The sequence below is a fragment of the Talaromyces proteolyticus genome (assembly GCF_021365285.1).
Source record: "Talaromyces proteolyticus strain PMI_201 chromosome Unknown BGW36scaffold_2, whole genome shotgun sequence".
NCBI classification, from domain to species: Eukaryota; Fungi; Ascomycota; class Eurotiomycetes; order Eurotiales; family Trichocomaceae; genus Talaromyces; species Talaromyces proteolyticus.
In genome coordinates, this window is record NW_025764278.1 from 861,267 (window position 1) to 887,508 (window position 26,242).

The 26,242-nt window shown below is 44.7% G+C and overlaps 11 protein-coding genes across 11 annotated transcripts; 5 read left to right on the forward strand and 6 right to left on the reverse strand.

The window, feature by feature from the left end:
- Positions 1–692: 692 nt before the first annotated feature.
- BGW36DRAFT_422917 (putative cytochrome P450) lies at positions 693–2,368 on the forward strand (the record flags this gene model as incomplete). Its single annotated transcript, XM_046219763.1, has 3 exons — positions 693–874; positions 932–2,055; positions 2,145–2,368. 3 exons carry the CDS (start codon positions 693–695, stop codon positions 2,366–2,368), a joined length of 1,530 nt encoding a protein of 509 aa, XP_046076371.1.
- Positions 2,369–2,640: 272 nt separating this feature from the next.
- Positions 2,641–3,429, reverse strand: BGW36DRAFT_393717 (uncharacterized protein; the record flags this gene model as incomplete). Its single annotated transcript, XM_046217836.1, has 2 exons — positions 2,641–2,931; positions 3,040–3,429. 2 exons carry the CDS (start codon positions 3,427–3,429, stop codon positions 2,641–2,643), a joined length of 681 nt encoding a protein of 226 aa, XP_046076372.1.
- A 302-nt stretch (positions 3,430–3,731) lies between these two features.
- BGW36DRAFT_422918 (uncharacterized protein) lies at positions 3,732–4,237 on the reverse strand (the record flags this gene model as incomplete). Its single annotated transcript, XM_046219764.1, has 2 exons — positions 3,732–3,965; positions 4,031–4,237. 2 exons carry the CDS (start codon positions 4,235–4,237, stop codon positions 3,732–3,734), a joined length of 441 nt encoding a protein of 146 aa, XP_046076373.1.
- A 458-nt stretch (positions 4,238–4,695) lies between these two features.
- On the forward strand, positions 4,696–5,736 carry BGW36DRAFT_312433 (17-beta-hydroxysteroid dehydrogenase). The gene is made up of 2 exons (XM_046212503.1): positions 4,696–5,408; positions 5,473–5,736. The coding sequence occupies exons 1-2, from the start codon at positions 4,734–4,736 to the stop codon at positions 5,605–5,607; spliced, it is 810 nt and encodes a 269-aa protein (XP_046076374.1). The 5' UTR covers positions 4,696–4,733; the 3' UTR covers positions 5,608–5,736.
- Positions 5,737–5,919: 183 nt separating this feature from the next.
- BGW36DRAFT_457651 (Scytalone dehydratase-domain-containing protein) lies at positions 5,920–8,240 on the reverse strand (the record flags this gene model as incomplete). Its single annotated transcript, XM_046221981.1, has 3 exons — positions 5,920–6,393; positions 6,459–6,500; positions 7,350–8,240. 3 exons carry the CDS (start codon positions 8,238–8,240, stop codon positions 5,920–5,922), a joined length of 1,407 nt encoding a protein of 468 aa, XP_046076375.1.
- A 485-nt stretch (positions 8,241–8,725) lies between these two features.
- Positions 8,726–10,457, forward strand: BGW36DRAFT_457652 (uncharacterized protein; the record flags this gene model as incomplete). The annotated part of the gene is made up of 2 exons (XM_046221982.1): positions 8,726–8,942; positions 8,997–10,457. 2 exons carry the CDS (start codon positions 8,726–8,728, stop codon positions 10,310–10,312), a joined length of 1,533 nt encoding a protein of 510 aa, XP_046076376.1. The 3' UTR covers positions 10,313–10,457.
- Positions 10,458–10,703: 246 nt separating this feature from the next.
- On the reverse strand, positions 10,704–12,558 carry BGW36DRAFT_287339 (putative MFS aflatoxin efflux pump; the record flags this gene model as incomplete). Its single annotated transcript, XM_046210498.1, has 5 exons — positions 10,704–11,476; positions 11,535–11,715; positions 11,771–12,106; positions 12,157–12,417; positions 12,481–12,558. The coding sequence occupies 5 exons, from the start codon at positions 12,556–12,558 to the stop codon at positions 10,704–10,706; spliced, it is 1,629 nt and encodes a 542-aa protein (XP_046076377.1).
- Positions 12,559–14,569: 2,011 nt separating this feature from the next.
- Positions 14,570–16,047, forward strand: BGW36DRAFT_403776 (uncharacterized protein; the record flags this gene model as incomplete). The annotated part of the gene is made up of 1 exon (XM_046218909.1): positions 14,570–16,047. One exon carries the CDS (start codon positions 14,570–14,572, stop codon positions 16,019–16,021), a length of 1,452 nt encoding a protein of 483 aa, XP_046076378.1. The 3' UTR covers positions 16,022–16,047.
- Positions 16,048–16,748: 701 nt separating this feature from the next.
- On the forward strand, positions 16,749–18,143 carry BGW36DRAFT_286887 (uncharacterized protein; the record flags this gene model as incomplete). The annotated part of the gene is made up of 1 exon (XM_046210463.1): positions 16,749–18,143. The coding sequence occupies one exon, from the start codon at positions 16,749–16,751 to the stop codon at positions 18,141–18,143; it is 1,395 nt and encodes a 464-aa protein (XP_046076379.1).
- Positions 18,144–20,045: 1,902 nt separating this feature from the next.
- Positions 20,046–21,992, reverse strand: BGW36DRAFT_422925 (APA family basic amino acid/polyamine antiporter; the record flags this gene model as incomplete). Its single annotated transcript, XM_046219765.1, has 7 exons — positions 20,046–20,276; positions 20,348–20,943; positions 21,018–21,105; positions 21,161–21,445; positions 21,507–21,717; positions 21,768–21,799; positions 21,867–21,992. 7 exons carry the CDS (start codon positions 21,990–21,992, stop codon positions 20,046–20,048), a joined length of 1,569 nt encoding a protein of 522 aa, XP_046076380.1.
- Positions 21,993–24,918: 2,926 nt separating this feature from the next.
- On the reverse strand, positions 24,919–26,158 carry BGW36DRAFT_369228 (putative fructose-bisphosphate aldolase). Its single transcript, XM_046215102.1, has one exon. It carries the CDS (start codon positions 25,898–25,900, stop codon positions 25,034–25,036), a length of 867 nt encoding a protein of 288 aa, XP_046076381.1. The 5' UTR covers positions 25,901–26,158; the 3' UTR covers positions 24,919–25,033.
- Positions 26,159–26,242: the final 84 nt, after the last annotated feature.

A 26,242-nucleotide genomic window follows, 5' to 3' on the forward strand; every position in this document is an offset into this window, starting at 1 on the left:
TTGACTGGAAAATATTCCTTTGCCGGGTTTTACTACTCGGTTAGCCGAATAAATCTTTCAAGCATTTAAATGAATTCATGTTTAAAATTTACTCATCTTTTGATTTATCTCCATTTCCAGAAGGCTTAAATTATAATTCTCTCAATAATCGCTTTGATGGGTAACTCAATAGATGAACAAGGAAATTCATTAATATGAGTATGAGTAACGCCTAACCTGGCTCTAGGGCAGCAGGCTGGCCTGCATTTTATTGATTTGTAATGCTACGTTTAAGCTTAATAGATATTACTAAATGGAACAATGTCGGGATTAAATCCATATCGGGGATATGCCGACGAGAACAGGGGACTGGAATCCGAGTCTCATCGCCGATGTTGATACCATAGAAGAACTTCATATCATCTAGAACGCGACGGCCATCGCTCATCTTCCTTTCCGAATGGCCATGAATGTAAATGTAAATTATTTATGCATGCATTTAACGACAAGGAGCGGAAACTCGGAGTAGTCGTGAAGATTGCGGCCTAATTAGCCGATGCCCGACTGCATATCACCCCCGATTTTGACATAAGTGTTCGTGACGACCGTCCTTCTCACTCTGAGCTGTGTAACAAAGCCGTAAATTTCAAAGTTTTAATCTAAATACACAACCTATAATAACTTTGCAATCGTCAATGTCAGCAGTACTGAAGATGTTGCTAGATATCGAGAGCGCTCAGTCACCAGTGACTGTTTACCTCACTGGTATCTTTACGTTTTTCTTAGCCTTCTTGACTTATCTCTCTTATACTCCAAGTGTGAACAAGAAGTCGCCGGTGTTTACATCCTACACGACTCCTTTCATTGGTTCCTGGGGTTTCTTTACTGAGAAATGGTAGTCAAACGTTATCGTTCTTGCTGATCGTCTTACCAAGTTAATAATATGCTCTAGGCACTTCTGGCAAAGGGCCACGAGAGGGTCCAGGACTAGAAATTTTAGTTTCTGGCTGGGAAAAAATCATATCGTCGGATTGAGTGGCGAGTCTGCTCGTAAGATGTTCCTGGACCACCCGAACATGGATTTCGTGTCTGGGGCAAAGCTCGTGGGGCATGGTGTCGACTTCATTCCACCTATTCATCCTATATATTCGCCGAACGTTTTCCCAAATGGTCGTAGCTGGTTTCAGCGCCGTCTACTTGACCTTCAGAAGTCAGATCAACTCGCCAGACGCCTCCCTTACTTGCGGAGGGACGCCCGTACTGCATTTGAAAAGATGGCTGAAGACCCCAGTGGAGTCACGAACCCATCGTTCGCATGCTATCAAATTGTTGTCTCTCAGGCTGCCCGAGTTATCTTCACCAATGAAATTTCGGATGACCCTAGGCGATTGGCTGATTTGGTGCACACTTTGTCTCAAGTAATGTCGACTAGCAGCCTCCATAGCGTGGCGGTCCCCTGGCTTCCATCATTTCCATACCTGAAACGCAAATACTTGCGGTATCGAATGAATAGTCTTGTGGAACCAATTGTTAACCGGCGGTTCCAGAAAGGCGCTCCTCGCGAGGACGACGCTTTGCAAATGTTTCTTGATAACCGCGATCGGATTGATTATATTATTTACTTCATGATTAGTGCTCTTTTTATTTCCACTGCGAATCCTGGTATCCTAACCGGATCCATGCTGAATATAGTCGCCCACCATCCGGAATGGCAGGACAAAATCTATAACGAGATCAAGGCCGCTGCCGCTATTCACTCCAAGAATAGACATGCTCCTCTGGTAGACCAACTTGATTCAATTCCACTCGAAGCATGGGAAACATCGATACCATCTCTAGATCTATGTTTCAAGGAGGCTATCCGTATGTGGGTTGGGTTTCCAATGATCCGACTCAACATGTCTTCTGACCCCCTCCCGATCCCTGGTACCAATGAGGTCATTCCTGCCAACACCTTTGTAGCCTATAACTGCACAGAGGTACATTACAATGAGGAACTGTATCCCAATCCAGAAAGATATGACCCAGACCGGTTTCGTGAAGGGCGTGAAGAGTTCAAAAAACAGAATTATGGTTGTAAGTAGCCCATCTTTGATTTTATTCATGCCGATCCCTTTTCTTTACGTGTATTGAAAGTGAAAAGGCGGCTGACAAAGTATAAAAAGTTGTCGGCTGGGGACAGGGTCGTCATCCCTGCCTGGGCACGCGCTGGGCCAAGTTGCAGGAAAACATCAATATGGCTTACGCTCTAGCCATTTTCAAGTGGAGTGGCTGTGATGAAAATGGGAACCCTAACCCCGACTTCAGCCGCAACACGGATTTGAATTCGCTTGCTCCCACTTTGCCTCAGGGACTTTACTGTAAGCATGTTCCTAGAGAGGAAATATAGGTCATGTGGAGAGGTCTTCCGAGAGGACAAGCCATAGTGTGTAGATGATTCGTTCCTCAATTAGTCTTGACCACAACGAATTCGATGGAAGATTACTACTCTTTAGATTAATGCGATGTTATGGTATTCTTTGAAAGTCTGCTCATTATAGTAAGTTCAGCCATATTAGCAATCTACGGAATTGGTAAAAGAAATCGAAATTTAAAATATATCGTTTAAGTATACGGCCTTCTCAATTAAGTATTCTAGATGTCCTAGGCTAGATTAAACGATTAACTAGGACCCGTCGAGGGAAGATAATTGTGCAAAAATGGGAAGAAATGTCTCAAAATCCCAATCGCAATACAGTATGGTGCTCCAGATGGGAACTTGGCGGAGCCATTTGCATTTACCACACTGACATTTCTCATATCAAACTTATTTTCTATATCGTTTGTAGCCTCAACCATACTATCCGAGAGATCCAGATTGGAAAAGAAAGACTCGTCATGGTCCAAATTGAGCTCTTGCCCACGCTGTATATCAACGGAGATAATTCCTGGTTTTGATGAATATTGTCGAGGCTAAGTCTTCAGGGACCGTAGAAAATCTTTGGTTCGGCGTAGGTCTCCATAGATGTTCGATGCGGAGGTGAGTAAATCTCGCCGGAACTGGCATGTGGCTGCTTAGACGTTCGTCGATGGTGCCGGAGAGAGGAGGAGAATCTTAGGTAAGTTTACTGAAAACATATTGGAATTGCTTGCTTTAATTGTCTTCAGCGCAGCAATAATGCTTTTTGCCGTGTCCAAGCCGATGTGACATCCTGGAATGTTGTCATTTGTATTGACAACGTGAAAAATCGCACGTGTATCACGACTGCAGTCGACTAGCAGATCAATGTCGCACACACTTCCTTCATAAACTTGAACGCGTTTATTTCCATCTAAGTTGGGGACCTTTTGGATCAACTTGTTCTTGTTCCGACAGTATGCCTTGACTCGGGCATCTGGAGTGAGTAAGAGGAGATCGATGAGAGCCGTACCACAGTTTCCCGTGGTGCCGAGAACTGCATACGTGGTCATTATGAAGGCAAAACCTCCTTAATCAATGATGGTACACGTTCCAAGTAGATCTAATAAGTTGTTTCGATGTTAAGTCCTGTGATTTTAGCACACGCGGGGTTTCGTCGGGAGCCGGACAATATTATATAATTTATGACATTACAGCGAAGCATCGCGCTCTTGCACTAGAATGATGATTGAAATATTCTTTGAAGGAGGAATGATATAGGTGACTCCCATTATATTATTACTATTTTAAATGACGAGAATTCAATGTACATCGATATTGCCTAGCGACAAATCGATCAATCCAGCCTTTCTCATTAAGACGGAATTTCTTTCGCATGCATATGTTGGGCAAACTTGGGCGCGAATTCTTGTAGAACGGCAGAATCCATCATCTCCTCGAGAGCCGCTACCTGATCTCCTGCCTCGGAAAACGTGATGAATACAGAATATTCCATTTCCCATGGTCCCCACGGAAGTTCTCCCTTAGACAAAGCATAGATGGCGGCTTTGTTTCTTTCGATGTCGTGCACAATATGATTTACTGTCAGCTAGCGTTGCGTTCCCCCTTTTAGTAAGTGCTCAAGGACCGTTCTTCTAATTAGAGGTTACTTACATGATAAGATTTCACGGTACTGATCAGGATTGGCAATGTGTGCTCGACCTGTTCTCGGGACCTGGTAGGAATTCCGAGTCTGGCAGGCAGTGTGCGCTGACTGAAATCATCAGTGAAGATAGACAGGTGCTCCTGGGCATCCCAGTTCGCCCAAGCGTTAAGGAATCTCTGCAGAGTGGCCGCTTGGACACAGGCTGCAGCAGGCATGATAACAGTGTTCTCTTGTTCTTGTCTCTGATCTTCCTAGAAGCATTCTCTTTTGGTCCTTGCTAATAACAAATTTCAACTCTGACCACAGAATAACCTTTTGGCCTAATGGAGGCCTATGTTGGCTATCGAACGATGTTCTGCTGCTGACAGTCAACCCCGATCACAAATTCTGTATTCCGTGTTACAATTGCATAACCTTCCGCGTAATGCGTTTCTGGTAATTTCTGTCTGCACTGTGGTGCAACCTAGGCTTCGGCCAATTTCTGGTCGGGTACGCGGGACATTTTTCCCAATTAGGCCGAGGGTACGGTACAATTAGCCCTAACAACTGGAAGCCTAAGCCAACAAAATATACATGTCATTGCTGTAGCAATATGTAAATTATTTTAAGACAGTTCTCTTTTCAAAATAAATTGATTTGCTCCATTATTATCTACTGACTTTTAGTTAGTCGAGGAAAAATCAAAAAGAAAAAAAAAACATCCAAGACTAAATGATGACCTCTTCAAATTCTACCCCGTATTTGCCTTACCGTCTTGATGGCAAAGTCGCCTTGGTGACGGGCGCTGGTCGTGGTATTGGAGCTGCCATGGCGGTTTCTTTGGGGAAATGTGGTGCAAAAGTCATTGTCAACTATGCGAAATCCTCTGGCCCAGCCAACAAGATAGTGGAGGAAATTAAAAGCTTGGGAACCGACTCAGTGGCCATCCAAGCAGATGTCAGCCAGGTCTCACAGACTGTGCGCTTGTTCGAGAGAGCCGTCAAAGTCTTTGGGGGACTTGATATTGTCTGCTCGAATGCCGGCGTTGTCTCTTTTGGTCATCTCAGTGAAGTTACAGAAGAGGAATTTGACCGTGTCTTCAACATCAACACTCGTGGACAATTCTTTGTTGCGCGCGAAGCTTACAAACATCTCAACTCCCCCGGTCGCATTATTTTTATGAGTTCCAATACAGCCGACTCATTTACTGTCCCAAGACACTCGCTGTATTCGGCGTCAAAAGGCGCGATAAACACGTTCGTTCGGTGTCTCGCCAAGGATTGCGGTGACAAGGAGATCACCGTCAATGCAGTCGCCCCCGGCGGCACTGTGACAGATATGTTCCATGAAACAGCCAAGGATTATCTTCCAAACTCCGATCATTTTACAAAAGAACAGATTCTGGATGTAGGTTTGCCCTGGATTTCGGTGTCGAAAAGTAATTACTAACGGATTGCAATCTTTGTGACAGATCGTTGCCAGAGTATCCCCTTTGACTCGTTGTGGTTATCCCATTGATATTGCAAAAGTTGTTTGCTTTTTAGCTTCAAGTGAAAGCGAATGGATTAATGGAAAGATTATCGGTTTGGATGGTGGTGCTGCGTAGGAAACTCGCGTTAGGTTCGCGGATCATCTTGTAAGCCTCTTACACCGGGCATATATAATCCTGATATAGACTTCCTTCGTCATCGTAGCTAACAAAAGATATAAAATAAAAGTCTATAGTGTAATTTTTATATTAAATATAATAATTATAAACGTAATATTAGAATCTGTAGCATGATGCATGTTTCACGTGGTCGGTTCGAATGTCCCGTTTATATCAGAGGCACCAGAATTCATCTTTTCCGAATTCTCTAGGGTTAGTAGTATCCACTCAGACAACAAGATCAACTTCATTAACAAGAATAGGCTTGTATTAATCAGAAATGCGGCGAGTTGAATAATGAGCCGAACACAAATAAGGGTGTTGTGACTTTTTCATATTCTTGCATGGTCCGGATTTAGGTTCCATTTGCCTCTTTTTCATAATGATCTCTACTTCTACAAACACTAAATGATAGTCATACTCAAACCATCGAGGATTTAGACAAACTCCGGCGAATTTCCACTCACCCTCGATATATTTGTAAGTCATTGTGCCAGTTCCATGGGCATGGCCCTTGACTGCAATCTCCTTCATGTTGCTGTCGGTGTACCTTTGATGCGCCACTCGTAGCTGATATGTTCCCGCAATCTCATCATCGCCGATCTTTTGCCACTTGCTAAGACCGATAAAATGCTGCGTTTTAAGAAGAGGGTTCCCGAGGAATTGTGGGTTAGAGGCCACCATGACGAATTCATCGCCAGGCATAGCTTCCCATATTTTGTCCAAAAATGAACTGTAATCGACCTAGTATGACCAACTTTCAGCACATGGAGATTGTGATTTCAAAGATTCTCCATCAATTAGCGTACCTTTAATGAGGGAGCGACGCACTTCTTTAGGCGATCCCAGTCCTTTATTAGGCAACTTGTTAGAATAGGGAAGAAACAGAAACGCAACAGATTAGTCAGCTAACTTTGGTATCGTAACTCTCCGCCCATTCGAACAAGGCCCTTTCGCATCCGATAAATTATACATGAATCATTGAAGGTATGAGTGTGAATTCGATGAAGATAGTAGCGTTTAATCAATGAGGGTTGGAGATATACCATGAAAACTTGGAGCTGTTGCCATGGTCTCAACGGAGCTGTCACCCGTTTAAATTTAACTTTATTTTTTATACAATTGTTGCTATGTTAGCAAGAATCACAATTAAAGTTTTCTTTCCAAGTCTCACTGTTTCAGGGGCATGAATGAAGGATATCGGTCATTTTGCTGTATCGTAGGTAAGTGGAGATAAAAGGTTTGTTGTATTGATCGATACGCAATGGTAATTAATATACCGACGACATTGACCCGATAATTATCTGCAATCCGAAATCCGAGGCTGGTATAGCTAGTCGGACTCGGACCATTGATTGAGCATCGTTCCATACTCCAAATAGAAGTTAACACTACGTAATGAATATTCCCACTGTTGGTGCCTTGAATATCTCATGTAAGAAATCAGAAGTGCATAAATCCCAAAAGCGCTGTAATGTATTGTATAAATCATCCACGAGAACGAAAGAACGAAAGTAATTTTTCTATCTTGCAGTAGAATTAACTTGACGCGCCATCTTTCCCATTGATTCATACAAATTGAGTTCTCGGAGATGCATAAAACTTTAGAGAATATTTACCAAATTACAAATAAAATTATGTTGATAGATGGCTCAACGCCTAGTAGCTAATATAATCTTGACCGGCCAGTGACCGCTGACTGTCTGTCCATTCTTAACAGCATCCTCCATTTCTTGCCAAAGCTCAGCGAAGCCCGTGGGATCCTCCTGGGCAAATGGAAAGGATAAGACATGGTCTTTAATGGCTTCCAAGTCTGCAATGAAACTCCATCCTTCTTCCATTACATAAACGTCAAGATCCTCCACCCCTCTATAGACTGGCTCGTGTGTATCGATTTCAGGTGGCAAAGGTCCTGTTAACCCTCCTATCTCCATATTGAGATGAATCCGATGGGCGCCGGGTAGAAAAAACTGTTCGTCCAGTGGTGCGACATTGTATACACCCTGCGTTCGCGCCATGAAGGATATCATATTCTCACGGTTATCAGCCTTTGCCAATAACGCACGCCCACCACACTGATGAATGCGTGTATATATGTTGTCCACACGGGAATCCTGAAAACGGGCAGGCCCGAAACCCGCGCAGCAAAATGTCCCGCCCGATTTTAATTGTCTGGCGATAGTTACCATGGCCAATTTTTGATCGCAGAAATGCATCACGTTTGTAGCAAAGACCATGTCAACGCTGTTGTTGGATATATCGTCCCCTTCTTCAACACGTGCAGTACGATATGTAAATCCATCAGTACCAAGTCTATCCCGCGCAAGTTCGACATTATGAGCAGCAATATCGGAAATGATAACATGACCAAATTTAGACTTCAACTTGTTCGCATAAGGGCCATTCCCAGCACCAACATCGTGCACTGTACCAAAATGGCCATGATGTTCCTGGTGGTAACGGAATATTCGCTCGAAGAATGAATCTGGCGGCGATGGTCGGCCCCTGAGATAGTTTTTCCAGAAAGTCGTTCCTTTGTCGAAAATTGTCTCTCTTTCGTCGTCCAATTGGACAGAAATAGTAGTGGCCATGTTGCTGTCTGACAATTCTGGGATGTTGAGTGTAGTTTCATGCAGAACCTGGGGTGTTAGCTTTCATATAATGGATTTCGCGTATTTCACAATGTTTCACCTAAATAGTTGTCCCAGTACTCGGCCTAATTCAACTAATCTGGCTGGATTCGAGTAAGCGAGCGCGTCTCGGAAAGCGAGCCTGACCCATGTCTACGGCCGGGGTTTTTCTACTTGGTTCAAAAGGAAAGTATAGCTCGGTGCATTGGTGATACGAAACTAAAATGTCACTTGATTCATAAATATTATGCTATATCTATATATTACCGATCATATAACAAGAGGGCACTAGTAAATATGAGTGCTGTTCCCGAACTCGGTAGATCTCCGAATTTCCGAGCCCTATGCCTAGTATTTCAGGTCATATATATCTATTCTGCGTGGTTATGACGTTTCGTCAAAACAATAAACAACTTTGAACACGTTGACGCATATAAAAAGTGAAAATGGGGCAATATCTTGTCGATGGTGAAAAAGATGAATTTCATCCGGACAAATGGACAGAAAGCCCAAGCGGGCTCCCAGAACGTTCTCCGAACACGAATCTAAATGTGCTAATCGTTGGAAGCGGCCCGGCTGGGCTTATGACAGCTCTGGAATGTTGGAGAAAAGGGAGCAATGTAGTAGGGATTCTAGAGAGACGAGAAAGCCCGGTTTATGCTGGTTTGTATTGGCCGATCTGCCTCTCAGACCTTTAATCACTAACATAACTTTAAGGAGACATCATTGTTGTTGGTCCATCAGCTCTCGATATCATGCGTCACTGGCCAGATATGTGCCGTGAGCTTAAAGATGATCACAGCGAGAGCGCGATGTACTATCGATGGCATAATGGCGAGCTCATCCTCGGTCCCACGTCACTGGGTTTCAATGATCCGGAGTACATGGCTAAGCGACAGGGGTTTCCATACGCTGCCCCGCATCAGATCCGCAAGAAATTTTATCGTATGTTGCTTCGCCAAGTCGCACGAATTGGCCTACAGGTGGAATATAGTCAGCGAGTAGAGAAGTACTTCGAGGACGAGGCTGCGGGTGTTGCCGGTTTAGTTACGGAAGATGGCCACATTCGTGTGGCGGACATTGTTGTAGCGGCTGATGCGTCGAAAACCGCTTCCGAGCTGCTCATTGCTGGGGAGCCTATGTCTACACGCTCAAGTGGTATGTCAGTCTATCGCGCATCTCTTCCGACCGAGCTAGCCCTGCAAAATGAGGCGTTTAAAGAGCGGTTCGGCGATGTTGTATCGCAGAATATTTCTCATCATGAGTTTTGGATCGGCCCAGGAATGCATTTGGGCCTCTATTTGTCAAAGGACTTCGTGGCCTGGGGACTAACTCCACGAGACAAGTTCCTACTACCAGGTGGGGAGGATCCAGTTGAGTCGTGGGATCCAAATATCGATCCAGAGGAAGTAGCCAAGGTACTTTGCCGTGTTTCAGATTGGGACCCTGCGATTGAAGGATTGGTTCGAACTACTCCTAAAGGCTCGGTAATTCACTGGCCTCTGCTGTGGCGTAACCTCCATCGTGAGTGGACATCTCGAGGCGGACGGGTTGTACAGGTCGGCGATGCAGCACATAGCACGATCCCAGCCTCAGTCAGTGGAGGTACTCTAGCTATTGAAGATGCAGTGACGCTGGCAGCGTGCTTGCAGCTTTCATGTGCTGGCGGACCTAGTGGCGGGCCCCTTGGAACTCGTATTTACAATCTACTTCGATACGAGCGGGTCAGTTGCGTTCAAAAGATGTCTTTTGTGAACTCCGAGAGTCTTGGAGCGGGAAATATGGTTGATGTGAAGAACGACCCAGAACTGGTCCGAGTTAAGGTGCCCAAATGGCTGTTCCAACACGACCCGGAGTCGTATGTGTATGAGAAGTATGGACAGGCCTTCGCCCATTTAGCTACCGGGGCTGAATTTCGAAATACCAATTTTCCTAAAGGTCATAACTTCAGACCATGGACGATTGAGGAAGTCCATGAAGATGTATTAGCAGGGAAGAGCGTGGCTCAGCTTTTGGATGGAGACTGGTCGTAGATTGTCAACTTGCTCTTAGTACAGCTTCTCGTTGTCAAGAAAATCCATATAGTATTGATTTCAATGCTGTAAATTTATATTATTAATGGTTAGATTACTGCCATTTAGGGCTCATTTTATGGTGCGGCTGTCACCCAGAACTTTGAAAGATTGCAAAATTAGATATGTCAAAGGAATTCTTAGTACAATGTTTTAAGTCTGTATAGACGAATATTTTAAATCAATGGTTCTTTCGAGAGGAGTGTATCATTTATCTTATTACAATCATATTCAATTAATATGCCAAATTGAAGCAAATCACACTCAACTTGTATTTAAGAATTCCTCCGTTTATAAATCCTTTCCTTCTACTTCTGTCTTTCCTTCCTCATACTCATACAAATGAAAATTTTCAAGTTGACGATTCAACGACGTTTTCTTCGTAACGAACTGGCTGTTCCTCAATCGCTCCACTAGTTTCAGCGGCGGCCTTTTCCTTTGCCTCTGCCTCAGCGCATGCCTGGGCTTGAGCCTGAGCCTGCTCCTTCGCCTTTTTCTCCTTGAGGACGCTCTTCCATTCCAATGTAGCTGTGCCTAGGATGGTAAGGCACGTAACAATCAATCCGACTTGGAAAACCTGCATTAACGCCTCGTTGTAACGTACAAGTACCTCATCCCGGAGGTTCACTGGTATAGACTCGAGTAATGAGGTAAGGCCGCTCGATACGACTTGACTAGCGTTAAATCCAGGGATACCAGAAAGTCTCAGTACAAGCTGACTGCTAAGGACGTTCTCCCCAACAGAAATGAATACCGCCGATGCGAGCAAATTGGTGAATAGCATCAGTGCAAGGCCAATTGGCACGTCCTTCTTTGGCATGACAGTTTGCACGGCCAAATTGGGTGTTTGAAAGCACATGCCCAAGCCAAATCCATACAGAATCTGATAACCGATCCATTTCCCCGCACTAGTATCAACATGCCAGGTCGTGATAAGGCCAGCTCCAATAGACATGAGGCAGGTACCTATGATTGCCAGCGGTGTGTAGTATCCGATCTTGGGTGTGACTGCCCCACTCAGCATTGAGGCAACGACGGTTGATAACATTGTAGGAAGCAGGCGTATACCGGACTGCACGGCGGTGGTACCTTTGATAGACTGAAACCAGATAGGGATAAAGTAAACTAAAAGTTCAATTAGTCATACGCCCATTAGTAACGTGGATATGATTTAACCGCTTACCATAGATATAATTTCCAGCACCGAGGCAAACACTTGCCCAGGTCGCAGACACAACGCTCCGAAATTTGAAAACGCGTGGTGGAATCGTGGCGGTTGAGGGGATAAATACCTGGACTAGAACGAAACCGACCAACAATGCGCCCATCAGAGTCAATAATGCAATGATTTTCCCATTGTTCCACTAAGATACAGTTAGCATATCGACAAAGATTGGATTGATCCCAAAAAAGACTTACGGCATATGTCTGACCACCCCATTGCAGTGCTAGCAAAAGGCAAGTAACCCCAGGGATAATACATGTAGTGCCTAGAGCGTCCAGTTGCGGCAGCTTCTTATTCCAAGAGACTTTCGTTGTATCGCGCTCAGGGATATCAAGAAAGAAGAACATGATAACCATGGCAACCCCACCCAGAGGCAAGTTAATGTAAAAACACCACCTCCAAGTTACATTCGAGGTAAAAGCTCCCCCTACCAATGGACCGACGATTGATGCGATGCCAAAAAGGGCACCAAACAAGCCTTGTATCTGGGGACGTCTGTGAAGAGGAACCACGAAGACAATGCAAACGATCTGATATTTACTGTCAGCTATGACTTTGAATATGGAATGAATAGACTTACGGTTCCCGCAAATATACCAGCAGCACCAACTCCAGCAATTGCTCGGCCAATAATGAAGGCGACTGAGTTCGGCGCCGCACCGCAGATAGCCGAAGCTACCTCGAATAGGAGGGTGCTCAGAAGCATGGCGGTCTTCACATCGTATAGCACATAAATCTTTCCGAACAATAATTGAAAAGCACAGCATGTGAGGTTGTATGCGCTTCCGTACCAACCAACATCATCGAGGGAGTTGAAGTCGTCAGTGATTTGAGGAATAGCCTAGTCAAAGACGTTAGCAAGCGAACACAACAATATAATTTCTATTCAGTCAGAGGATCATACTGTAGAGATGATTGTTCTATCTAAGCCAACCAAGAACATCGTTCCAAACACGGAGATCATCAAAAGGGTGATTTTCATCTTTGGCAATTTCTCATTCTTCTGGGCAGCTTCCGGTTTGACGGCAGAATCAGAGGTCGTGGCACCGTTAGACGATGCATCTTGAGGCTGAGAATTTGTTGGGCTTGGAGACCCCATGGTAGTGGGCTATGAGTAATTCAGCTTGCAGAGCTGGCGGAATTTTTATGTTTTCAGGAGAATAGAAGCGGATCTACTCAAGTTGTGAGAATATCTGTGGATGTAGAGAAGAGAAAGGAGAGGGCCAGAGAGGCATTAGAGGAACAATTTATGGACATAAGGCAGCAACACGCGAACTTGGTCAAGCTCGACAGGGAATCCATGGATCAAGAAAAGGCAACATTTTCAATGTTATTGTGATTGTGTCTGTCATGGACGAATAGCGGGAATTAGTAATGTCCGCCGTTCGTGGTGGTGATCCTCGGGGGTTAACAAAGCCCGAAGAATCGACGGAGCCTCTAGAGCCCGAGTGTCATAGATCTATTCATAGGATCGGCAGCCTCAGTGGCACATATCATAAAGACTGCATGTCGTTTGATGCGCCATTGTCATTATCAATATTATCGTTTGGATATTTCTGCTTGAGCTCTAGGCAAACGATCCAACAAGTTGCATATTTAGTCTCCGCAGTCCTTCTAGCAAGGCAACGGGATGTCCCGCGGCTTTGCCTCCTTCGGTAAGCGCACAGATCGGACCCACAGTTTAACATGCAGAATTACGATACGTTCGTTACGATACGGTAACCTTAAGTTTTGTAAGCACATCTACATAGTTTTAAGTTACATCAACTGTAATGAGGTTGGCTGGCGAGCTAGTAAGTAATAGTTGACTGGAGGAGCGAGAATTTGACGTCTACCACACCTAAGGGTTTACATTGTGACTAAGTGCCTCAAGCATATATATCATATCAATATGCTGATACTCCTTAACAAGAGGCATAGCACGTATGTACAGGTTCACGCAGCTCATCTGAGTCCTCTCAATGCCTTGAGGTGATGACTTGTCTTACATATGATCAGCAACTAACCACTTAGTTTGCTGAACACCAAGATTGGTAACCGAATCTACAATTGACAACATGCATGTGACACAATGTTGTGAAAGCTTGGGGAATACTACTTCCATTGGATTCGAGTAAACGGCTTGGACCCCAGTTTTAACCGAGATTTGGGTTCGATTAGACTAAAAGTACCCTTCGATTGCATCTACTTCTAACGTGCTAAGAAACCATATCCAAAGGCAAAGTTGAATCTATGTAGACTATAATTCATGTGTAGTTCCTGTTGTTGAATGGGAACATCGGGGGGATATCGGGAGGCTTGAGTGGCGAAATCACCCGAAGCCAAGGTGGACCCTCCGAAATATGATATATTGCGAGAGCTCCGAAACCGAGCCCTAAGACGTCCCGAAGACTGATCTTGGCCTGTCATACAATGCATACTTGGTAGGACCCTGTCAGAATTTGTTCGTCAAAGCTTTTTCTGCTTTTCAAAAACACAATATACTCTACCATAATATTTCGTAGTACTAAGTCTATGTAAACCGAGGAGTATTAAGTATGACTGAAACCCACCACTGTAAGGCGTTTAAGGAGTGAGACACGGTAATGGAAAGAGACAGTCTTCTAGAATGCGTTACCTTTATAAAAACTCTAATTAGCTTTCAGATGATTAGAATTGCCAATCTAACTTCTAAATACAGAAGTTTAAATGTAACTAGATTTCGCCGTAAACCATTTGATAAATGTTTATTATTATAGAATTACATTATAGCCCAATGATGGTGCGATTACCTGCCGCCCCGCTGTATTTTATGGAATTGAATCAGACAACATTGCATTAAACTTGACTCTGATTCGTATTGCTTATCGCTACATCTTCCCACCGATAGCAAACTATCATAATCGATCGATATCCCGTCATACCTATCGTCCCAACTTCAAAACATGTGGATTGTGACTAGCATTCCATCCCCTTATATTTTCCCTTGTCTTGAATAAAACCTGGTATTTTCTATGGCCACCCCAAGGTGCTTCCCGGCATCCCCTAGCCGAAACACGGCTCTAGCTATGCCCAAACTGCGAGACAGTTGCAACCGTTGTGCCGCATCTAAGCTGAAGTGTAGCAAGGACAAACCAACTTGCGCTCGCTGCGCGAAACGAGGAATGCTCTGTGAGTATTTTTTGACTAAACGTGCCGGACGAAAACAAGGAAGTCGAACGCGCAATCGAGTTCTACTTTCTCCCAGTTCTGCTCCCCCGCTTCCTCCTATTTCTCCTCCAGTGGCTCCAGATATTTCCACAGTGGTGTCTAGTTGGACAACACTTTTATCAGAGCCCAATTCAACAAATTCAACCTCTATACCAAACCCTTTGAGTCATGCAAACATAAGTTCTTCCATCTTCTCATTGAGCAATCCAACGATATCGACGCCCACCACCAGTTTGGATTACTTGAACTTTGATTTCGATGATTTTCCTGTTTCCCCGGTTTCATTTTCTATGTTAGAATTGCCTGATATGGGCGAGATACCTGAAGCCGGTCAATTTGAGGCGCAGAACCACAATTCCATCGACTTTACTGAAACAGCAATACCCGCTGCCACGGACGACAGTTTTCCTGCATTTGTTGAAGCTGCCACACCCCAAGGGCTTCTGTTGCCGTCATCAGCAGCATCACAAGGCTGGTCTGATAGCCGCCCGCTTTCTATTGATGACGATGATTCGGGGCTAACATGCAACTTTGTACGTGCGCTTGACCTCTTGAGAAAACTTTCCTCCCCAATGGCACACTCTTGTTCGCTGTCGCATGAAGGGCAAGCTTTCGAAATCAACACCGAAATTTACCCGTTACCAAGGGCTCAATCGAAGATAGCCACAATTGAAAAAAGTGTGCAGACTATCAGTGATATACTACAATGTCAGTGCTCAGACGATGAATATCTTCTGGCAATTCTATCAATCATAACCCTCAAGATTCTGACCTCGTATACGGCAATCGTACGACAGCAAACGGCAAGTCGTATGGAAGATGACCAAATTATGTATTCTCACAGGAGAGAATCGTTTGATAATAACCATTCATTCCACCTTCGACACGGAAAGGGTCTACCAAACTTTTTACCCAATTTCGCAGCAACCGATGTTGCCTACGGCGCTGAAAGTGAGGATCAAAACGGCAGTATGATCTCACGGAATATTCTCAGCCAGCTTCATCGCGTGCAGCGGCTGGTGAATATCCTGTGTCAGCGCTTTAAAAAGAGCGGTCAGAGTAGTAGATGTGAGGGACGACCGAAGAGCTTTTCTTCTTGCTCGTCGGGGCCATCTAACAATAGATTAGACGCATTGTCCTTTTCGTACAGTGATAACTTATTCTCACTTTCCGGGTCTTTATTAGATCAGATGGAGGTTGATATGCGCACACGTCTTCGTAATTTAGCAGCAGAAATTGTGGATATACTGCGCTGAGGGAGAGATGATATATGTGGTGTACTAGATTCATTAAAGTTATGACTGCGTGGCTGATATGTGTGCATTCTATATACTGCTGCCTAAATGATTTTGAGTTAGTCTACATAATATTTCATGCTCTTAAAAAATAGAATAATGGTCTTGCGAAACATATCTCAAAGCAGGTCTATTTCAAATGTTATCCACATGGTTTTTTACACGTATTTGGTCCTGGCTTTCTGGATACAGAGGTTTCGGGCAAAACAAGGGGTGATTCTTTTCTACGTATTCTATATATGTACTACTCATGTACAAGTTCTCGGGCTCCATAATCTCCAAGCGTCTCCTGACAGAGAGTGTTGGTTCGGGAACCTCAGCGTAGACGGTGACTTAACGAACCGAGGCCATCTTGTGAATCGAAAGACATCAGCGGATGATTATTTTACATTCTCTCTCATTTTGAAGGGACGAAAAATGTCATTCAAATTTACTTAAATTCTCCGTTGTGTCGGCTTCCGATTGGCAATATTCATCCGAGGTTGTCGTACGGCATATTGTTAACTGCTGTTGTAAACGTCCCGAAGGCTGCATACAAGTGATTGCCCTCTACAAGACTGGGCAATATCAATGTCGCCTCAGGTCAATGCATCCTACACAAAATTCAACAAGTATCCTTCAAAAACAGTTATACTTTCTGGCCCATGCAAAACAAACTTAGCAAAGTCTAGCGGACTTGACTAGCACTATGCCTAAAGTCGTCGCTCCAATTCAACTATCCCCTTCTCATGTCGGCCTCTTCAAAGCTGCTGAGATTACACCTGGGGTATTAGAAGAATGCAATGTGCTTTTGGAGAAAAACCACGAAGCTTACCACATTTTCTATCGTGACCCGGCATTCCACAATCACATGGTTCACAGTTTGCTCACATGCTTAACTCTCGGTGCTAGTACCCAAGAGTTGCAGGATCGTTACAATGATTTAGTTCCAATCCAACGAGCCATTCCGGAAATTGATGAATCACTTCTCGCAAAATTGGGAGATGCGGAGGTATTTTATGACACTATCGGTCAGATTCATCAATATCATACCTTCTTGGAATTTTTCAAGGAGGCAATCGCCACCAAGGGATATCGCCAAGTAGTCTTGGATTATTTATTCTCACACACCAAGGTAGCAGACCGTATGCTCGTACAGATTGTGGAGGGCGCATACCATCCTATCATTCATCTGGGCTTTGGGGTAGAATTCGACCAGCCAGCAATCGTGGCCGAAGCTCTCGCACAAGCAGCAAGCCACGACCGCATGAATATCGAGGAAGTACTCTTCGCCGCTGAGAAGAAAGCCTCTATCGCCGGTCCTTTTGATGACAAACCTAAGTCTCTCATTGACCTGGTGCAAGAGCTACGTGCGAACGACAAAATCCGGACTGCCGCAGTCTGGTCTGACCTTGGCAACAAGATGAAGGACGGTATTGTTGGACGAGCTAGCAATGAGATAGCCAGTGTGGCCGCTAAGTTTCATATTAAGAACGATGAAGCTGATCTGAACCGGCGAACGGCGGAAATGATCAGTCTATGTGCGTACCTATCTGGGGCTGCCCACGACGACAGCCACGCACGCAAAATCGACTTTTTCATCATGCACACTGTTACTAGTAGCATATTTTGCACGGTTCTCATTCGGGAAGACTGGATTCCGCTTGCCGATCGCGTGCGACTCGTTGAGTATAAGGCGCGAACTGATTTGCTATGGTACGCTGCTATCGGCTGCCCCGTGTTGGACGCCAGGGCCATAACAGAGTATATGAATCCGGAGAGTGATGACTTGAGCTGGGTTGATCTGTTCCGCGATGTTTGTCGGGAGTCCGACGATGGTCACGCAGCAAAATTCATTCGGGCGCTCAAGAACGGTCAGCAGACGGCTAAACAATATGAGGAAACTGAAGAGTGGGCAGCTTATTTCCCTTGTAAAGGGGACATGTGGTTGAAAATTGCCCGTTTGTGCCAGGACACAACAAAGAATACACCCCGGCCTTGGGAGCGCAAATGGGTCTTCTTTGCTGGGTTTGAGGAAGCTTGGAAACGCCCGGATTTAGTTGAGTCTCTGGGCCCAGCTAAGAAGCCAACAAACGGGGGTTGAGAGTTAGCAAGAGACTTCATATAATGTTATATGCAACAAATTTATTTTTATTTTTTATTAGAAATAGTATTATCAAAGCAAGAGAACTGAAGTGAAGATCAATATAACGCAGCAAATCCGACATATATAAACAATCTGATACTATTCTGCATTCTTAAGCTAAATATCATCCCCTGAAAAAACACATAGTCCGCGCGATTAGCACACCTTCGATTGAAGATATACAAGTCACACCAGTTTCCGATTGTCGTCTTAAGCGCATTAGCTTAGTTCACATTCTCGCAAAGGCCGTCGCACTCGTAAGCGTAGAATGTACCACAGCCACCAACGGGGCCACATCCATCGGCACCCGCCTGATAAGCAGTGTTGTTGTCACAGTAGCTGTCAGTAGTGGAGCAAGTGCATGAAAATCGTTTATTAAGTAAACTGCCATTATTACGACGAGGTTTGCTTGTGGTACTCTTTCTTGCCTGTAAGGATGAACTTTACTTCCCCCGGAGCAAACAACGATTCTGCTTCAGTTCTAAGGAAACCAAAAGTCGAGGTATCGAAGGTCGAAATGGCCACTGTTGTTTTAGAGAACCAGGCAACCTGATCAGTAGTTAAGGATCCTCCGTGCTTGCTCAAGTAATCGAGCAGGCGCTACAACTGGGTGAAGGCAACATTGTTGAGATAATGCTCCTTAGGGACAAAAGAGCTACCAGTGTTGCTTGCGATGGCAATAGCGGAACAGCTGAGCATAAGGGCAAAGGTGATAAGGTAGAGAAATGCATCTTGGAAAGATATAATTATCTTGATATTCCTTTGATATAGACGATGATAGGGCTGTTTTGAAGTTGGCCGTTCTGATATTTTTGAACAGGACTTAATGACTGTGACATCAAAGACTTGACGGTTACTTACACCTTTTTCTTGTTATGTGATTTTGAAGTATGCTTAGTATAAATATCGATCTAAAGAGCGTTCAAGATGAGGCATCCATTTTCTCGTGTATGCATGTAGGCATCAACCAACCTGGACCTGATACATTCCTATATCGTCGCCTTCTAACGCGGGGTAAATTTCATCATTGCATTTTTATTTGTCGATTTTGAAATTAGTAAACGAGTCCTTCTAAATATATTCCGTATTGCTAGGCTGTGCCAAACAGCGACGCCTTTGTATGATGCAACGTCTTGACGCCCCAAAATAACGGAGCTGAAAGCGTTGTATGGAGGCAAATACGAACTTGTGGATATCCGCTGTAGGGCTCCGGTCGATCATATCTTTCTATGTTCGATTCATTTTGCCAAGATTTAGTCGTCAACCTCAGCTCGTATACAAGTAGACCACTTATTGTACTATTTTGCAAGATCTTCATAAAGATACTTTTTGCACCTGGGCCATATTCTGATGGATACGAGATTAGTGTGATATTCAGCTACCAGCGTCTGAATAATATCAAGAGTCACCATCAACATCATCGTATCGGTGATCATGTGGTTAACAGCTGAAAGTCATCAATTGATCGTATGCGAACACGATCTTAGAATCCTTGATGTTGCGATATGAGTGGCTACTAGCGAAAGGTATACAGATATCAGCTCGCTAGTTACATCAGTTGGTACATCGATTGATGGCCAATACAATTTCCGAGGGTTTTGAATCTTATCAGGCCTGTAACCCAGAACTTGCATATGAAATTCCTCACATATTGGAAGATGCATGAGGGAGTTGACTCCCTTTGCATCACCTTAGTGCTTGTTTGAGTATTCACGTTTACTATCAGGTTTGATTGTGTTGCTTAATTAAATGATAATAGTTGTTGCCTTCAGTATAGAGAACATATGTATCCAACACACCTTTCGCCCATATGCGATGGTGATGGTCCATCTCCTACTTGACAACCACATGTGCCTATTCTTACGCCTTCTTCGCTTCTAGTACCGTTTGGTCTTCTGTTGGAACAGACTCGCTTATGGCATCAACATCTATCTGACGCATTGGCCCCTTGAACCAGCGATGAGCCCAAAGGACCCACGATCCTAATGTACCAACCAATACTATTCCCACCGCCACCGGGGTATAGTTGAGAGTTTGTTCAGTGACAGGATTTGCAGTAGGGAGGCAAAACACAACAGTGATGAAAAGGACCTGAAACACGTTAACAAACCGAAACTACCATACGTTGTAACTTTACGTAAAAAGGAGAGAAAAAAACACACCCAAAGACAAGCAATCAGACCGATAGGCCAAGAAAACTTCCCCAGACTAAAAGGACCCTTCGCGAAGTTGGACGGCCAGATCACTGCAATCAGAACAGGCATCGCGTAACTTAGATACAATCCAATTGTAGCAATACTGGTTGCTGCCGAGAAAGCAACCGAGCTACCCAGCGACGGCAAGGCAAGGCAAAAGGCCAAAAAGGCAGCAAGCCATACCGTCCTAATGGGGCTTCGAAACCGTTTATCAACGTGGTCAAAAAATCGTGGCAGGGCACCATCACGTGAAAAGGCAAACATCATACGGCTGTTGCTTGTGAGGCTGAAGAGGCCGCAGTGCCAGACACAGAGAATGATAATGCTTATGAGGCCAAGGGCGCCAGACTCGCCGAAGACGTCAACGAAGATCTTGAAAACAGGTTGACCATAGTTTTGATTTGGGTCCACTGTAGCAGCAAAATCCTGAATTGAGAAAAGAAGGCAAAGAAGGAGGAAGAATCCAAAGACAGCGGAGACACCGATAGACATGAGAACACCAATAGGTGCGTTCCATTCAGCACGGTGGGTTTCCTCTGACAGATGAGCAGAAGCGTCAAATCCTAAAGTAAAATAAGCATTCAAGTCGATCTTTGTCTTACGGCTGATAAGTGTATATGCAAAGGAAATCGCATACCTGTGATCGTATATTGACTGAGGAGAATGCCACAGATGGCAACGTATGCCGGCGATGCCCTTACTGACCAGCCTGGGTCCCCGGTTCCCTGGTGAACAGTCAAAAGTTTATGATCATTATATTGCTTGAAAGGTGACACTTACGTCATAGAAATGTTGGAAAACTTCAGACCCAGTTTGATGTGTCGGAGCTTTCGCGACAACTGCAATCGCCAAACTAGACACGCCTAAGCTATGGAGGATGATCGATGTGGTATTGAGATATCGTAGCACATGGACACCAAAAGTATTCACAAGCCCATGACTGACCAGAATAGCTGCGTATATGCCGATTGTCTTCCCTGCCGTTGGCTCAAAGTCCGTTTTGATTGTCGCAGCTGTCGCAATGAGGCCCGCGCATCCGAAACTGATTCCGGTGGTAACTGCAAACTAAAAGTTTGATCAAGTTAATAAATGCGACCTCCCAAAAGCTGTCAGTATGTGAAATCACCTGTCCGACGAAATTGAACCATCCTGTCAACCAAGAGAAAAACGCGCTATACTTCTGGGGGGCGAGTGTCGCAGCCCAGAAATATGGCCCTCCACTAGTTGGAATTGCAGACACAATCTCTGCCATACTCAATCCGACGAAAAAGGTCATAAACGAAACAATGATCCAACCGACCGCCATGACGCTCGGACCGCCTGTAGTGAGTCCATAACTGTCCTGTTAGTTAGCGAAAGTCTGGATAGTCGGCGAGAGGGGCTTCACTTGAAAAGCGTGGTGATACCAGTGATAACACTCTAGGTTTGAAGTATTAGTATAACTATAGTCTTGGTTTCGACGATTTGTTGAGAGTTTTCGTCTCACAATGATTGAGAATGAGACACCGAAATTGTGCATTAGCTTCCAGTCACGCTTCAGTTCCTGCTTGTATCCAAGCTGAGCCAAACGGCTCTCATCGCGAATATCGACCGCCGTTTTTTCTTCAGGCATTTTAATGATGGATATAATTTTACAAGAGAAATCGGAAACATTTTCTGGGGAAGCTCGGGACTCAGCTATTATTAATAAATAGTGTTAAACAATGGAACGACAAGGGCGCGTGATAACGCCTAACTATGAATTAGGATTTCTCAGATAACTTATCAAGCCCTAGGCCAGATTGCTGTCATGAAGCGGCTGGAGTAGCCAAACATATGCATTCATTCCAGCCGTGGCGTGGTAGTAGTAGCGAAATATGTCAGGCTAAGCGTGTCATTGCCTAGGCAGGAATAGGCCCCGGCCCGCAATCTTGGTCTTATCAGCAGCGAACGCATGGGCCGGGGGAGGCTCCCAGACCAGATTGTATATACGCTTATGCAACACTGGCGTGCGTCCGGCATGCAAATATTCCAGGCGATAGCACTAAGCTTACGCTATGCCTGTACTGGTATTCAGTGGCCGTTGTTGCCATAACAGGAAACGTGAAATTATTTCATTCCGATGTTTATCGCCTGAAGGCTCTGTCCCTCTTCCTAATATGTGTACCGCTCAGGAATACCGGCGCGCTTTCACGATAGCACATTCAACAGGCGATCCAGCTTGCGAATGAACTCTTTAATCATCTTAACGGTAATAGGGGCGTATATTGAGCCGGCCTTTTCCTTATAGACCTCGAGACGGTCTGACACTTTCTGGATAAGATTGACATCGTCGTAGGTTTGTGGATTCAGAAGGCAAAAAAGCACATTGCAAAAGAACTGTAATATCTGCAAAGCTAAAGTGAAACATTAAAAGCCTAGTCTCAAGATAACATTGGCTATTTTCAAGACGAACCCATTTCAATGAAGAGGAGAGAGAGGAAAGGGAAGAAGAAACATACTGAAATGTTTCACCTGTCCAGACTAGTTGGAGCTTGTTGAGTTCACCTTCAGATCATGGGAGGTATCGACTGAAATTATCAAGCTAGAGTTCAGGCCTTTAATATGAGTGCTCTGACTTCCCGTCTACGCTCTGCTGGCTTGATGAATTGCGACTATACAAGAATGTCAGTGGAGCCGAAAAAGTGCAGCATGCATATCACCAATTTCCGAACCAGTTGGAACGGTAGGGCTAGAATATAGCTATATGGATTTCGGAAGAAGCGAACTCTATTCATGTAGCTCTATGTCTAGGTTCCTAATTTTTCAAAGTAGTTCTAAGTCTGACCAGCGGAGTATATGCGGAGAGTAAAGGCCATTGTATATCCTTCATTGCACGATGCTGAGACGCAAATTCAATGCGAAGAGTACACTTCTATCTAATTATTCGATACTAGTATAAGTTGCATGCTCGATTCGAGCTAGCAGTGTGAGGTCGCAATGAGATTCGTGTAACGTCAGCGCGTAGCCTATGCGGAAACATAGCTCTTCATCAACTAGGTACAATCCCCAGAACAGATTCTCGTTGTTTTCACATGATGGATATAGATTTCCCTCCAGCCGAAGAACAAGTCACCCAGCAACTACGAGTAGCTTCTCTACGGTACCTACCTATATCACGATATGACGCTTGATGAGAAGACACTTTGATCGAAGTCAGATTTACGTTCTTTTACAAAGGGTGCCATATCTCTTTTCATCCTCTAATCCTTTTTTTCTTTGACTTATTAGCAATATTAAAGCCTGCAACCCATCTAAACTGGCCAGCTCTAGAAAGAGGTTCTGTAGGAGGTTTGTAGCACGGATATGATACAGCACAACTACTTCACTCGAGAAAAGAAGCGTCGCGTCGTCTATCGAGTAGTGGAGGCATTTAAGGAACGTATATGTACACGCAGTGGCACTCCCTAAGCCTAGTGATGTCGTCGAGTATTCCCTATCGTATACCGGGCGGATAGTAATTCAAACAGTGTATTGGTGATGATAGAAGATAGAGAATAGACACGAGACTTGCAAAACAGATCGAGGCATTGAACACCAATAATCGGTCTGGTATGTTCCAAGGGGTCTTTATTTGTGACACCCAACGACCCTGTCGTACTGAGATCCGGAGGAAATTGCAGAGGGGGCCCGAAAATATTATACTCACTAAAGCCTACTTTCTCGCCTCTACTGTCTTCAATGCATTTTTGGCCACTCAGGGGGGATATGGGAGATCACTAAAAGGGCTGACATTACCCAGTGTATAATCGGCAAAATACAGGCACCCTATTAAGTAGGCATTTGAAACGGTTGTGTTTCCATAATTGCCATTGAAAACCGGAGTAATGGCTGTCAATGGCGAGTTGGTCAATACTTTCATAATACAACGTCAGCATAGATTATACCAATTCTAGTTGAACTACTTGGTTGGGCTGCAAAGGGTTGCACTGTAGATGGTCTTTCAAACAGAGAACGCCTTAGGTTAACCGACAATGTTGATTGACATAATTGGAGCTCACTAAGGCTGTGCACTTGCCTCTCTGACTGATACGGACCAGGCAGAGTGGAATATAATAATGGAGAAGAGTAAGGAATGCGTACTGTGGTAAGTTTGGCCGGGATGTAGATTTCCTCGTCGTGGTCGAGGGTACGTGCAGGCAAGATTATGGCGAGGGCACCAATCGCATTTGGCACAGCGACATCACATTTCATCCAAACAGGCAAGGTCAGCAAGTCCCATGGATTACGGATTGAAATGAAAGAAAAAGAAAGACTTCCACCTTCTTACGATACCAACTGTCGGAGGCACGATGGACACGATGGACACGTTCCAGCGTTGGCTGCTCTGCGCGTTTTGTCGTGGCATATTGAGAATACGCTTAAGAAGATTAATATGAGCCACAGATTGGGAAATGTAGGGCCATACACAGCTTACTTTGCGCAGGTAGCGGTGGAATGTAGGCTTCCACAATGGACAATTATTATCAATGTTATTATTACATTTGGCATTGATACGAGCCTATACAGCGCTGTAGACGTTCTGTTTCAATAAACTTTCTATTATCTTAATTTCTAGCATTTGATACATTCATCCAGATGTACCTGCATTTATCGATCAACTCTAACCAGCTTTCTCCTTCAACAAAACAACCATCAAGCCTTTCCTGTCGATCCCAGCATATCCATACACCGCTCGACTGCCGCTTGCATCGCATTAGTGGCCTCCTCATGCAGCGTCGTCAACGGCACTTTGTCCGCCTTTTCGCTCTGCACCCGCAGATACTCATTATTCATGACCTTGTTGATATTGACCTTCGACACCCCGTGCGATATACACTTTTGGAAAATCTCCGTCGTGAAGGGGTCAGCACCGTGTAGAACAATGCGCACTTTGTCGCCCACAGCACGATTGATTGACTCGAGTCGGTCATACTCCAGCTGAATACCTCGAGGGCCATATGACCCATGCACATTCCCAAACGCGGGGGCCAGCCAGTCAATCCCCGTATCCACAAATTCCTGGCTTTCCTCAGGCGTCGTCAACAGTCCAGATAAATCGGCCGTGTCGGCTACACCATCCTCACCACCCTCAATACGACCCGGTTCAGCCTCTGTCGCGATACCACGCTCGTGACAATATGTCACTAGTTCACGCGTCTTTGCCAAGTTTTCTTCCTTCTCGTAGTGGCTCATGTCTACCATGATACTATCGAATCCGCCCAAATCAGCTGCGTACCGGATAATTTCGGGTGTTTGCGCGTGATCCATGTGTACTGTAACAGGGACTTTAGCTTTTTTGGCGGCTTCGGCTGCCGCATGTACTAATAGACCATCGGCGTAGTGTATTGCCCAAGGGAATAGGAGGATCATGGCAGGCGACTTTTTAGCTTCAGCAGCGCGTACTGTAGCTAGGATTCCTTCGATGTTGTAACAGCACATGCCGGGTACACCGTAGTTTTCGGCGATAGCTTTGTCGAGGATGGAGAGGGCACGGTTGCCCTTGAGATTTGGGTGTGGCATTTTTATTATTCAGACCCTGGCTGGTTGCAGATTCTTGTGATTGTCTGCAAATGAGTAAATGATTGTCGAGAAAGTGGGGTCGGGTAAAGATGGCTCGGAGTCGCGAAAATCTCTATGGTTAACAGATAAACTGCAAATAAAACCAAAAGCGAAATATGCAATTGAGTTTTTGACTGAAATGTGTCGTCGCAGCTATTTCATACCCCCGGGTGCATCGGGTGTTTGTCCGTATGGCGAGAGTCAACGCCGGTCATGATCGGAGCAAGTCCGAAAGGGCTGTGAAATTACCCACTATGTGCGGGGGGCATCGCTCATACAATAGCGGAGTATGCAATACCCGCA

Bases quoted from the DNA above. Each gene is read 5' to 3' on its own strand.
- BGW36DRAFT_312433 (XM_046212503.1), top strand. From the start codon at position 4,734: ATGATGACCTCTTCAAATTCTACCCCGTATTTGCCTTACCGTCTTGAT. The intron at 5,409-5,472 runs GTAGGTTTGCCC...TCTTTGTGACAG, and splicing joins CAAAAGAACAGATTCTGGAT to ATCGTTGCCAGAGTATCCCC.
- BGW36DRAFT_369228 (XM_046215102.1), bottom strand. From the start codon at position 25,900: ATGCCACACCCAAATCTCAAGGGCAACCGTGCCCTCTCCATCCTCGAC.